At 51.8% G+C, this 12072-nt stretch overlaps 1 protein-coding gene across 1 annotated transcript in view; it reads right to left on the reverse strand.

Annotated features, from left to right (window-relative positions):
- MYH10 (myosin heavy chain 10) overlaps positions 1-12072 on the reverse strand; it is a 92030-nt gene that overhangs the window by 51577 nt on the left and 28381 nt on the right. Inside the window, exon 4 of the mRNA XM_050981414.1 lies at positions 10770-10797. Coding sequence (XP_050837371.1) covers positions 10770-10797 — 28 coding nt within the window. The remainder of the gene's footprint in view (positions 1-10769; positions 10798-12072) is intronic.

Raw genomic sequence — 12072 nt, forward strand, 5'->3', positions numbered from 1 at the left:
GCATCTGCTCCTGGCTAAAACCTCACCAAGGGCCCCTGGCTTACAGATGGCATCTGCTCCTGGCCAAAACCTCACCAAGGCCCCTGGCTTACAGATGGCATCTGCTCCTGGCTAAAACCTCACCAAGGGCCCCTGGCTTACAGATGGCATCTGCTCCTGGCTAAAACCTCACCAAGGCGCCCTGGCTTACAGATGGCATCTGCTCCTGGCCAAAACCTCACCAAGGGCCCCTGGATTACAGATGGCATCTGCTCCTGGCTAAAACCTCACCAAGGGCCCCTGGCTTACAGATGGCATCTGCTCCTGGCTAAAACCTCACCAAGGGCCCTGGCTTACAGATGGCATCTGCTCCTGGCCAAAACCTCACCAAGGGCCCTGGCTTACAGATGGCATCTGCTCCTGGCTAAAACCTCACCAAGGCTCCCTGGCTTACAGATGGCATCTGCTCCTGGCCAAAACCTCACCAAGGGCCCTGGCTTACAGATGGCATCTGCTCCTGGCTAAAACCTCACCAAGGCCCCCTGGCTTACAGATGGCATCTGCTCCTGGCCAAAACCTCACCAAGGGCCCCTGGCTTACAGATGGCATCTGCTCCTGGCCAAAACCTCACCAAGGGCCCCTGGCTTACAGATGGCATCTGCTCCTGGCTAAAACCTCACCAAGGCCCCTGGCTTACAGATGGCATCTGCTCCTGGCCAAAACCTCACCAAGGGCCCTGGCTTACAGATGGCATCTGCTCCTGGCCAAAACCTCACCAAGGGCCCCTGGCTTACAGATGGCATCTGCTCCTGGCCAAAACCTCACCAAGGCTCCCTGGCTTACAGATGGCATCTGCTCCTGGCCAAAACCTCACCAAGGCCCCCTGGCTTACAGATGGCATCTGCTCCTGGCTAAAACCTCACCAAGGCCCCCTGGCTTACAGATGGCATCTGCTCCTGGCCAAAACCTCACCAAGGGCCCCTGGCTTACAGATGGCATCTGCTCCTGGCTAAAACCTCACCAAGGCTGCCTGGCTTACAGATGGCATCTGCTCCTGGCTAAAACCTCACCAAGGCTCCCTGGCTTACAGATGGCATCTGCTCCTGGCTAAAACCTCACCAAGGCTCCCTGGCTTACAGATGGCATCTGCTCCTGGCTAAAACCTCACCAAGGCCCCCTGGCTTACAGATGGCATCTGCTCCTGGCTAAAATCTCACAAAGGCCCCCTGGCTTACAGATGGCATCTGCTCCTGGCTAAAACCTCACCAAGGCCCCCTGGCTTACAGATGGCATCTGCTCCTGGCTAAAACCTCACCAAGGGCCCCTGGCTTACAGATGGCATCTGCTCCTGGCCAAAACCTCACCAAGGCTCCCTGGCTTACAGATGGCATCTGCTCCTGGCTAAAACCTCACCAAGGCCCCCTGGCTTACAGATGGCATCTGCTCCTGGCTAAAACCTCACCAAGGGCCCCTGGCTTACAGATGGCATCTGCTCCTGGCTAAAACCTCACCAAGGGCCCCTGGCTTACAGATGGCATCTGCTCCTGGCTAAAACCTCACCAAGGGCCCCTGGCTTACAGATCTGTCTGAAACCACTTGGGTTCCATCCTTCCCCACAATCACTGGAAAACAGCACAGACTATGAAGATAAGAAAGCACTGCCCTCCATCCCCCAAAGCTCTCAGGGAGACAGGGGAGTTCCCTGCAGACTTGTTGACTGGGCTGCCTTTGCTCAGTGCCTGGAAAAGCCTGGAAGGAGCTACCTGAAAAGCTGGTTGCAAAGGAGATTACTCTGAGAATTGGCTAATGGATAGCTGGCTTTCCTTTTTGCCAAGATACCATCACTAGGAAACCCAGAAAGTGGGTGCACTTTGGGACAAGTGGACAAGTGGAACAACACCCTCTGACTTAATGAAAAATCCCATTTCCACCCAGCCCAGAGTCCCCCCAAACAAGGCAAATGTGAATGCTGATAAGCAGGAAAACAAAAAAAACCCAAACCATCAGGTGCCAATTCTTGCTTCTCCAGTCTTTATTTTTCATTTCCCTTTCACTGCAGTGTTTACATTAACATAATTCATGACCATGAGCAATAAAGAAAGCAGCTTTGCCTGTTTCTGGATGTGTATTAAAAAATGCTAATGCTAAAACTATTCCAGCAGGTAAGAGAAGTAAGAAGCACAGCAAAATATACATTTACATTTTAAAACAATACAATTTGTTCTTATTGTCAGCAGAGCTTGGGAATGCACTATTAGCTGTGCCTGTAAAGCTAGAAATAACCTTTTCTGTCAAATCACAAGAAGAAAGTTTATTACATTTTGGAGGAGGAAAATCTCCTGTAACACATGCAGAGCAGAGAAGCTGCTACAACAAATACAGCTCAGATGCCAGCTCTGGAAAAAGGCAGCACTGGGCTGGAGGAGTCAGCACAAGCACAGGAAAGGCAGCGGCTTAAAACACATTCCTTGTGTTAAAAACCCTCTAAATCTATCAGAGGGGTATTTTAGAGAGAGCCTTTGTGCAAGAGCTCATTGAAAAGCAGCACCAGAGGATGTTATCATCCCAGTCCTGCTCTCCCTGGAGCTTACAGGAATGTCAAATATTTCCTGCAGCATCGTGGCAAATAGCTCTGCTGCCACATACTATGAAAGAATTAGAAGATTTAGGATAAAGTCCTTTGCATTTGCAGGAATAATGACATCTGCATACTTTGGTTCTTTCCCAGGAGTGCAAACACATGGATTACAAAAAGAAATTAAAATCTTCTACCTCTGTCAACCTGCCCAAAAAAGGTAAACTCTGAATAACACCACGTGCAGTATTTATGGAACGGGGATGGAATCACAAAGCTAAAGCTTAACTTTTTCTAAACCTTGCCTTAATACAACTCAATCTGTTGCCATAAATTAAACAACTAAAGCCCTGGGCTGAGAAGCAGCCTCACCTCAGCCAGTGGCAGCTCTGCTAAAGGATTTCACCTCCTTCATTCCAGGCTGGCAGAATCACAAACTCAGCTCCAGCCACAGGCTGTGCCAAACTGTGCTCCCCAAGTAGGAAGCAAGCCCTCCTTGGCTCCAGCTGGCAGCACAAGGATATTCCATCCACCAACTGAGGGATCTCTCCCTTGGAAGGCACCTTCAGGGACAGGTCAAACAGTCTGCCAGTGGCTGGTGAAATCATGCAGGATCCCATGTCCAAGTGCTCTTCCCTGGAGCAGCAAAGCTCCTGCTTTGAAGCAGCTTCATGCACATTTAAAAGAGGAAAAGTTTAGCCAGCATGAGCACTTGAAAGTTGAACATGGTTTTGAATTCATTGCATGTAAAGCTGGAGTGTCATTTTCAGCAAAGCCCAGAACTCTCCAGGCAAATTCATCCCAGCTCCAATTTGGTTAGGAAAATGCAGGCACTGACTCAACCAGTGCAGCTCTTTCCCTGAGCAGCCTGAGCCCAAAGCTTGCCCAGGAAGCACTTCCACCACTGGATGGGCTCTCACTGGACAACAGGCAGGTCAGAGAGGGGAGGACTCACAGCAAAGAGCAGGATGGAGCTGCTCTTCCCAGGGAACAGCTCCCAGTGGCAGGTGTTATCCCAGAATCAGGTCAGTGCCCCTTCCAAGGGGTCTGTCCCAGGAGGAAACACCAATTCTGAAGGAAAAGAGTAGTGAACAGCTGCTTTCCTTACTGCCAGGCAGGGCTGAAGCATTCCCACCCCTTGTGACAGTGACAGCACCCAGCATGGCAGGGCCACCACCCCTCCCTGACTGGGAAATGCCTTGTGGGCTGCAGGGAAATCAGATGAGGTTCAAGCTGTTTGCTGAAGGCCACTGGCCCCTCTCCAGCTGCCTTCCCCAGGCAGCCATGAACTCCATCCCACAAGGTGCCAGGAGCAGCACAGCACACAGGGACACACACCCAGAGCCTTGCAGTTCCCAGTGCCACAAGCAGCACAGGACAACAGGACACAGGGACACAGGGACACAGGGACACACACCCAGAGCCTTGCAGTTCCCAGTGCCACAAGCAGCACAGGACACAGGGACACAGAGCCACACACCCAGAGCCTTGCAGTTCCCAGTGCCAGGAGCAGCACAGGACACAGGGACACAGGGACACACACCCAGAGCCTTGCAGTTCCCAGTGCCAGGAGCAGCACAGGACACAGGGACACAGGGACACACACCCAGAGCCTTGCAGTTCCCAGTGCCAGGAGCAGCACAGGACACAGGGACACAGGGACACACACCCAGAGCCTTGCAGTTCCAAGGCAGGCTGTGCTTTATCTTCCTGCCTGGGCACAGTCTGCCGACTAACAATATTCCTGAAGATGTGGAATGTGTTAGCCTGGCCAGATGCAGCTGGAGATCATCTCTGTGATGGAAATTCCTGAAAAACTAACCCAAACAAAGTCAGGATTTTATATTTTGGATGGCTGGTTCACTCAAACCCTTCCTCTGGCCCAGGAATTTCAGTCAGGAAAAGCCCTGGGATGAGAAGTTGATGGGGCAGCACTGGGTCCTCCTGTGAAGAAGTGACACCTGGGCAAGGTCCCAGCACACAGAACCCACCCTGCTGCTCACAGCTCCCCTGCCAGCAACGCCTCCTGCCATGCAAGCAGCCACTCACAGAAGGCCCCAAACCATGGAAATATGGAAATATGCACTTAAATTGTTTGGAGGAGAAAGTAACTGCCTATGTAAGAGCCCCAACAATGGCCTTTTGTCCTTGTCACAACAGCAGTTGCAAAGAACAGAGGAGACACTTATTCTCAGGCACAACTGAGCAGATCATCTGCCAGTTACAAATTAACAGATATTTACAGACAAGACCTGTAATTAAAGGGTGCCTTAATCACCTGCCTTATTTTCTGCAAGAAGCATAACTGATAGTTTGGGAAAGAGTCATTAATTGGCTTTGCTATTTAGGTGGCTGCTCCTGGGCTGCTTCCCTTCCCTCCTGATGCTCCCCATCCTCTCCACAGCACTTGCCATGGGAATGTTACCAGCTGGAGCTCAGCCAGGGGTTGTGCACAGAAATGTTTGGTATTTGCTGCTGTTGGCCTTTCATAAGCAGCCTCTATTCCCTGCACAGCCCATCACTCCCACGGAAGGCAGCTCAGATTAGATATCCTTGTAGGGCTGCAGGCATCTGCTGAACACCTCTTTATCAGGCCAGGCCCAGCTCTGGGAATGCCAGAGCTCTGTGCTAAGAGTCCCCAGAACACTCTGCCTTGCAAAGTGCAGTGCAGCACATTTCCAGAGCCGACTTTCTTCAGTGTTTCCCAAATTTCTAATTACCACAACACAAATTTCTTCATCCTGGTCATCAGCCTGGCATGCTCAGTGAGCAGAGAAACACCAAAACTTCACAAAATAGCAGCTGCAGCTTCCCAAAGGGATAAATTTAAAAAACCCAGCACCCTGAGAAGCTCTTCAGCGCAACTTCACATCCCACAGCAAGAGGAAAATGGGCAGGAAGGTCTGGGAATGCTGCAGTGTTGGCATCACAGCTCTGTACAAGCCACTGATGGATGCTGAGTCAACACAGGCTGAAAGCCACTGCTTCTAGACACAAATATATCACTTATATTATATATATGACTTATAAGCTAGAAGGAACATGAAGTTTCTGGAAACTATGCATATTTTCCTTTCTTTTCAGCAAACTAAGAATTTACAGAGAGAAGGTCCAAAATAAACTCTCATTTGCAGTCCCATGAAGGGGGAATGATGAGATGGAAGTTGGTTGAGTCCAGCTTCCCAGAAAAGTGCTGCTTGTGAGGGCTGCTCCTTTGCTTTTCATTGCAAAGCTGGATGAGCTAAACTCCAGAGCAGAGGAGAGCTCCAGCAGCCTTTCTCACCATCTGCTAGTGGTTAGCAGCCCAAGATTAAACCATCCAACTTCAAAGCTAAAAAGAAATTCTCACCATTACTGTTTGTTCAGCTCCTCCCATCTCCTCTCCAGCCAGGCAATAATCTGGCTTTCACCCATGGATTGTCCAATGGATCTGGGAGCTGCAGCTGTTCCTGTCTCTAAAAAGCCATATTTGGGTTCTTCAGTTGATGAAAGGCCAAAGGGCACAGAAGAAATCCCATCACTGCTCCTGAGGAAACCAGGGGGATGCCATGGAGCACCAGAGGCTGCTGGACATGGGAAAAGGACTTTTGGTTCACTCTGAGAAAAGCCCATCCATAAGAAGCCATTTCATCAGGAAGTTCCTTCTACAACTTTCATCCCTGGCCTCAGCAGTCCCCAGCTGACAGCAGCAGATGGAGAAGGGGAGGTACCACCATGAACCAGCACACAGAGCAGGAGCAGGGGACTCAGTGCATGTTCCACACCAGTAACTCCCAGTCAGGCCCTGCAGACAGACCCTGCAACCACACCATTGTCTAATCTGGGGGCCTAAAGGTGGGGAGTGGGGAGGGAAGAGCAAAGAAGGGAACAAAGAGAGCAAGACAGCACAGCAGCTCCTGCTCAGAGACACCTCCTGTTCCAGCAGGAGCAGCAGGAACAGCTCCTGCTGCATCTGGCACCAAGTGTGGCTGGAGAAGGACAGCACAGGCACAGCAGCTGCCAGGGCCAGCAGTCCCTGCTGGGAGCCAGACTCCATGGCAGCACGAGGTGCTCTGCACACAGGCACTGCAGCAGCAGAGCTTGGGGGAGTTTGTTTTACCTCCTCTAGGAAAACACCACTGACTTTAAAGACAGCAGCTTGTGCAGCGCTCCTGCTGCAACAGCAGCAGGTGATGAAGCTGAGCAGGAAAGCACCAGGTGATCCCACTGCCTTCAAAAGAGTGAGATGATGGAGAGACATGCTTGGAGAAGCAGCCATGCAGGCTGTCCCTCTGCAGGCATGCACTGAGACAAATCCCTGCTCCTGCAGCAGCTCGCTGAAATGAAAAAGTTTTTCTTCAGCACAGCTCTCAAAAAAAAAAAAATTAAGATAACTTTGAGCAAAGTGAGTTCCTCAAGAAGATCCAGCTGCACTCACCTTCTTACCAGAACAGAGACTGCAGGAGTGCAGGCCCTTCTGGGGAAGCAGACTGGTGTTCCCTAAAGATCTGCACAGGGGAGCACAATGGAACTGCCCCTGCCCCCCACTCTCTCATGGCAAGGATAAAAATGCCACACGTGCCAGATTCAAACCAGCATTCAGGTGTCTGCTGAGCTCACAAGGTCAAAGGCTTATGGTCACCTTGCAGGCGAGGTGACAACAGAACTGAAGACCAGAGTGTGCAAAGGTTCCCAAGGTAAGTATAAAGGGATCAGACACTCACTGGGCCAGAACCCAGGGAAGGCATCAGGAAAACTGCAGAGACAATCTGTGAAGAACAAGAAGCCAAGGGCTTGTCACAGCACCAGCCCCAAACCCAGGAATTCCCCCAAAAGCAGCACTCCTGGCTGTCAAGAAGAAAAGGGGCTGGATCCAGAGATCTGCTACAGTGTCCTTCAAATAGCATTGCTGGAGAAGTGACTGCCCTCCTCTAAAGGCTATGGAAGCTGAAAATCCAGGAAACTTCACCAACAGAGGCAGGGCTGGGAGGTGAAGGTAAAAATCCAGGAAACTTCACCAACAGAGGCAGGGCTGGGAGGTGAAGGTAAAAATCCAGGAAACTTCACCAACAGAGGCAGGGCTGGGAGGTGAAGGTAAAAATCCAGGAAACTTCACCAACAGAGGCAGGGCTGGGAGGTGAAGGTAAAAATCCAGGAAACTTCACCAACAGAGGCAGGGCTGGGAGGTGAAGGTGCAAAGCAGGCACCTCAGCAAGCAGTGGCACAGCTCTGTCCCAGACAATTGCTGCCCAGGCAGCTGGAGCCAGGGAAATGACAGGCACACCACAACTGTCCACTCAGCTCAGGGCACCACTCACGAGGTGGTTTTTCCCCATTAGCTACCCTGAACCACTCCTGCTGGAGAAATGAGAAATTACTCTGAGGGCTCCCAGCCTTAGTAAACACCAGGGTCAATCAGGCGATCCAGGTCCTGAGACAGCAAGTTTGGGATGAGAAGATGAGTCCTATGAAGTGCCACAGGAGTTTCTGAAACCACCTCCGGTGTGGTTAGCACTCTGCTTGCACTTTATTTACTCCATTTATTTAGTCCAGGACCTGCAAAACCAGTGCATGAAGGGGAACTCACAATTTAAAGCTACCTCATCACCAGGAGCAGCAATGCAAGGGCAGTCCTGGACCCTTTCCCCTCCTGACCAAACCATGGGATCTCTTCCCACCCAAGGGAGCTCCCCCTGGCTCTGTCCCACTCCCAAGCAGGATTTAACCCTCCAGAGTCCCAGTTTATAATGCAGACCTAGAAAAGAATGAGGCTCTCCCAAGAAGTATGGTGGCATTCTCCCAGGGTCTGGCTGTGAGGATGCGTGTCCCTCCTCACCCTCATCACCTGAGCTCCAGCTGCTCTGCAAGGCAGAGCCAAGCCCAGCCAGGGGGAACCAACTCTGCAGAGCCAAGCCCAGCCAGGGGAGAACCAACTCTGCAGAGCCAAGCCCAGCCAGGGGAGAACCAACTCTGCAGAGCCAAGCCCAGCCAGGGGGAACCAACTCTGCAGAGCCAAGCCCAGCCAGGGGAGAACCAACTCTGCAAGACAGAGCCAAGCCCAGCCAGGGGAGAACCAACTCTGCAGAGCCAAGCCCAGCCAGGGGAGAACCAACTCTGCAGAGCCAAGCCCAGCCAGGGAGAACCAACTCTGCAGAGCCAAGCCCAGCCAGGGGAGAACCAACTCTGCAGAGCCAAGCCCAGCCAGGGAGAACCAACTCTGCAAGGCAGGGCCAAGCCCAGCCAGGGAGAACCAACTCTGCAAGGCAGGGCCAAGCCCAGCCAGGGGGAACCAACTCTGCAGAGCCAAGCCCAGCCAGGGGGAACCAACTCTGCAGAGCCAAGCCCAGCCAGGGGGAACCAACTCTGCAGAGCCAAGCCCAGCCAGGGGAGAACCAACTCTGCAGAGCCAAGCCCAGCCAGGGGAGAACCAACTCTGCAGAGCCAAGCCCAGCCAGGGGAGAACCAACTCTGCAGAGCCAAGCCCAGCCAGGGGGAACCAACTCTGCAGAGCCAAGCCCAGCCAGGGGGAACCAACTCTGCAAGGCAGAGCCAAGCCCAGCCAGGGGGAACCAACTCTGCAAGGCAGAGCCAAGCCCAGCCAGGGGGGAACCCAGCAGGAGATGCACAAACTCCACACTCTGTACAGACACAAACAGGGATCAATTGCCCACTCAGTGCAGGTGGATCAAAAGCTCAGGGGAACCTCAGAGGGGAGCTAATGACAAAGTTGAAGGCAGGAGAGCTTAGAGGCTTTCCAATTTGTAAATGATCAGATTGGACAGCCACCAAATCCTGCAGCACTGCCATTCCAACCTTGTGGGCTTGGCTGACCATGCAAAGGAGAGGAAAGTTCATGGGCAGACACAGAACATGAAGCTACTTCAAAACATTCACCTGGGGCAAGCAGCCACTGCCAAGGCATCCACAAACACAGGGGAACAAAGGCTTTCTTCTCCCCCTGGGATCCCATCCCTGCTTTGAGGGCTGCTTTGTGCATGGCACATGGAACAGTCAGCACACAGAACAGAAGTCCTGCTAGGAGCAGGAACCACAGAGCCAGACAAGCCTGAGTTAACCAGATCAACTTTTATCTGAAGCCCAGAACTCTTTCTGCTTCTGTGTCCTTAGGCCCTGGGAATCCTGCACTCGTGGTATGCATGGCTGGAAAAGGCAAGGCTTGAAAGGATCCAGCCTCAGTCCTGTACAGACTCTGGGAGTCAAGGCACTTCTGTAGGGAGCACAAGGTGGAGATTTGATTCCCTTCTGTCAGGAAGGGAACTGAACCCAGGCCTGCCTGCAGCAGTCAGTCTCCCCCTGGGCTGTTCCAGGCAGCAGGGTACATCCCCAACACCAGGGCAGCAAGCACTGGAGCTGCCCCTGTGCCTCAGACCCCTGCATTTGCTGTGTTCCACCCTGCAGACTGAGCCACAGTGAGGTTTCCAGCCCAGATGAGCCACCCTGACCCCCAGGCTGCTCCCAGCAGGGACAACTTCCCCCAGCTCCCCAGGCTGGCACAGAGAGTGCTGGCCCAGGGAACCGAGCAGGAACAGCCCAGTGCAGCTGGGACTGGGCCAGCCTGGCTCCCTGAGCCCAGGGAATCCTTATCTCCCTGCTGACACTCCCTGCAGCAGCACAGGAAGCTGCAGGAACACAGAGTGCATGGGGGAGAGGGCAGGAAGCTGGCTCACCCCTGCCAGCTGCACTCGGAGCACAGAGAGCCTCAGACCCCACTTGTGCTCTGCCTTCCCAAGCAGAGCCCAGGGAAACCTCAGCTACAGCCACAGGTTTGCTCAGGTGAAAAGGGAACCTGGGTGTCCCCCTCCTCAGAGATCCCCTGGAGGCAGAGCCAGAGCTGAGCTGCTGCTCAGGGTCTCCAGACCCACTTTTGGATCTTGTCTTCCCCAGGCCTTTCCCCGTGAGCTGTTACAGCCCAGCAGTGCAGAGATGAACAACTTAAAACTTTTGGATTGGATGCAGAGCTCCTCACTGACGTTTTTAAACCACATTTCTAGCAGAACATGCCTAGGAAACTCAGTAATGTGAATTACAGTATTAAAAGACTATATCCCCATATTAAATATCACTGGCTATATCCCCATATAAAATATCACTTCATGCTACATCTTTTCCCACTGCCTGTCAAGACAGAAGACCAAGCTTTGCCTCCCACAGCTGTATCAAAGCCCCTCTCACAACAGAGATTCCCCAAAGTGCCAAATGAGAAATGGTCACTCACGTGCAGAGAATTGATTGGTCCTCACGGTCTGCAAAACAAGAACAAACATGGTTATAGGGGTTTGCTTACACTGCTCTGTGATCTGCTAAACAGTTTATTGTAACTGAGCATTTCTCATGTTCATCTTTTCAGTTGAACAGTTTGAAGGACACTCTGAAGCAATGTTAATAATGTCCCCATTTCACATGCACACACCCCTCAAACAACAGCTTGGAAGTTCCTCAGAGTCCTGACATTTCAGACAATGAACTCATAATTCTGGTTAAATTTAATAATCATCCACAGCAAGGCTTTTAACTCTATTTTCAGATAAAGCAGCCCTAATGTTTGTTATTCTGAATGCATAAAGAATATGAAACCTTACATGAGGAGAAAAGCAGTTTCAAGCACACAACACTGACAACCACACACTTGGAAAGAGCACTGCCATCTCCAGCAAACAAGTGCTTTCCTCCCCAGCATTTTGTTCTCTTTTTTAAATGAACAGGCAGGCCTGAAGAGCTCCCACAATTCAGCTTATTCATGAAAGCCTTGTCCAAAGGACATCCAGGGAAAGCAAAATGCTGCAGCACTTGCTCAGCACTTTGTGCTGCGCTCGCGACCTTTGGGAGGAACTCCTGAAGGTCAGGTGCAGCCTGCAAGGGCTATTTCATCAGGCCAAGAGCTCCACAGAATGTGTTTCAGCACCATATTAAAAATTCTATCACCAAAACATGGGAATTTACCTGCAGCAAGAGAACATTTCAGTAAAGCCTTTCGGAGCAGGCAGGTGCCAGCACAGGCTGAGCCACAGATGCCACCCCTGGCAAGTTCTGGACTGCATTAACACCAAGGATGACAAAAAATGGAGCTGCTTTCTGACTGAAAAAAATGTTAAAAACATGCAGTCAGCTGTACCTGGAGCCTGTTGCTCAAAAATACCAAGGCCCAGGAGTGCTGGCCTGGGCTGTGCCTCAGCAGCCCATTAGTTCAGACGATTAAAAGTGGGAGAGAAAAATCCCAAGTGTTGGAGACTTGACAAGGCTGCAGGGATGCTCCTGGATCACTCCCTACAGCTGCAGACCAAAAAAAGGAATGGGAAGCCTGGGACTACAGGAAATGCAAGATGAGAGGGGGCAAAAGCAGTGGGAGTGTGACAAGAGAAACATTAGGAAAACATTTATTTCTGTTCTTCTGGGTCTGATATCAGGCAGCAGGTCCTGCAAGACCTATCCAAGAGAAGTTTCTGGTGGCAGGAGCAGGGCCAGGGCAGGGCTGAGGTGCAGCTGGGGGTCCTGCAGAGCCAGGAGTGCAGCTCTGAGCC

Source organism: Serinus canaria, chromosome 18 (genome assembly GCF_022539315.1).
Source record: "Serinus canaria isolate serCan28SL12 chromosome 18, serCan2020, whole genome shotgun sequence".
NCBI lineage: Eukaryota > Metazoa > Chordata > Aves > Passeriformes > Fringillidae > Serinus > Serinus canaria.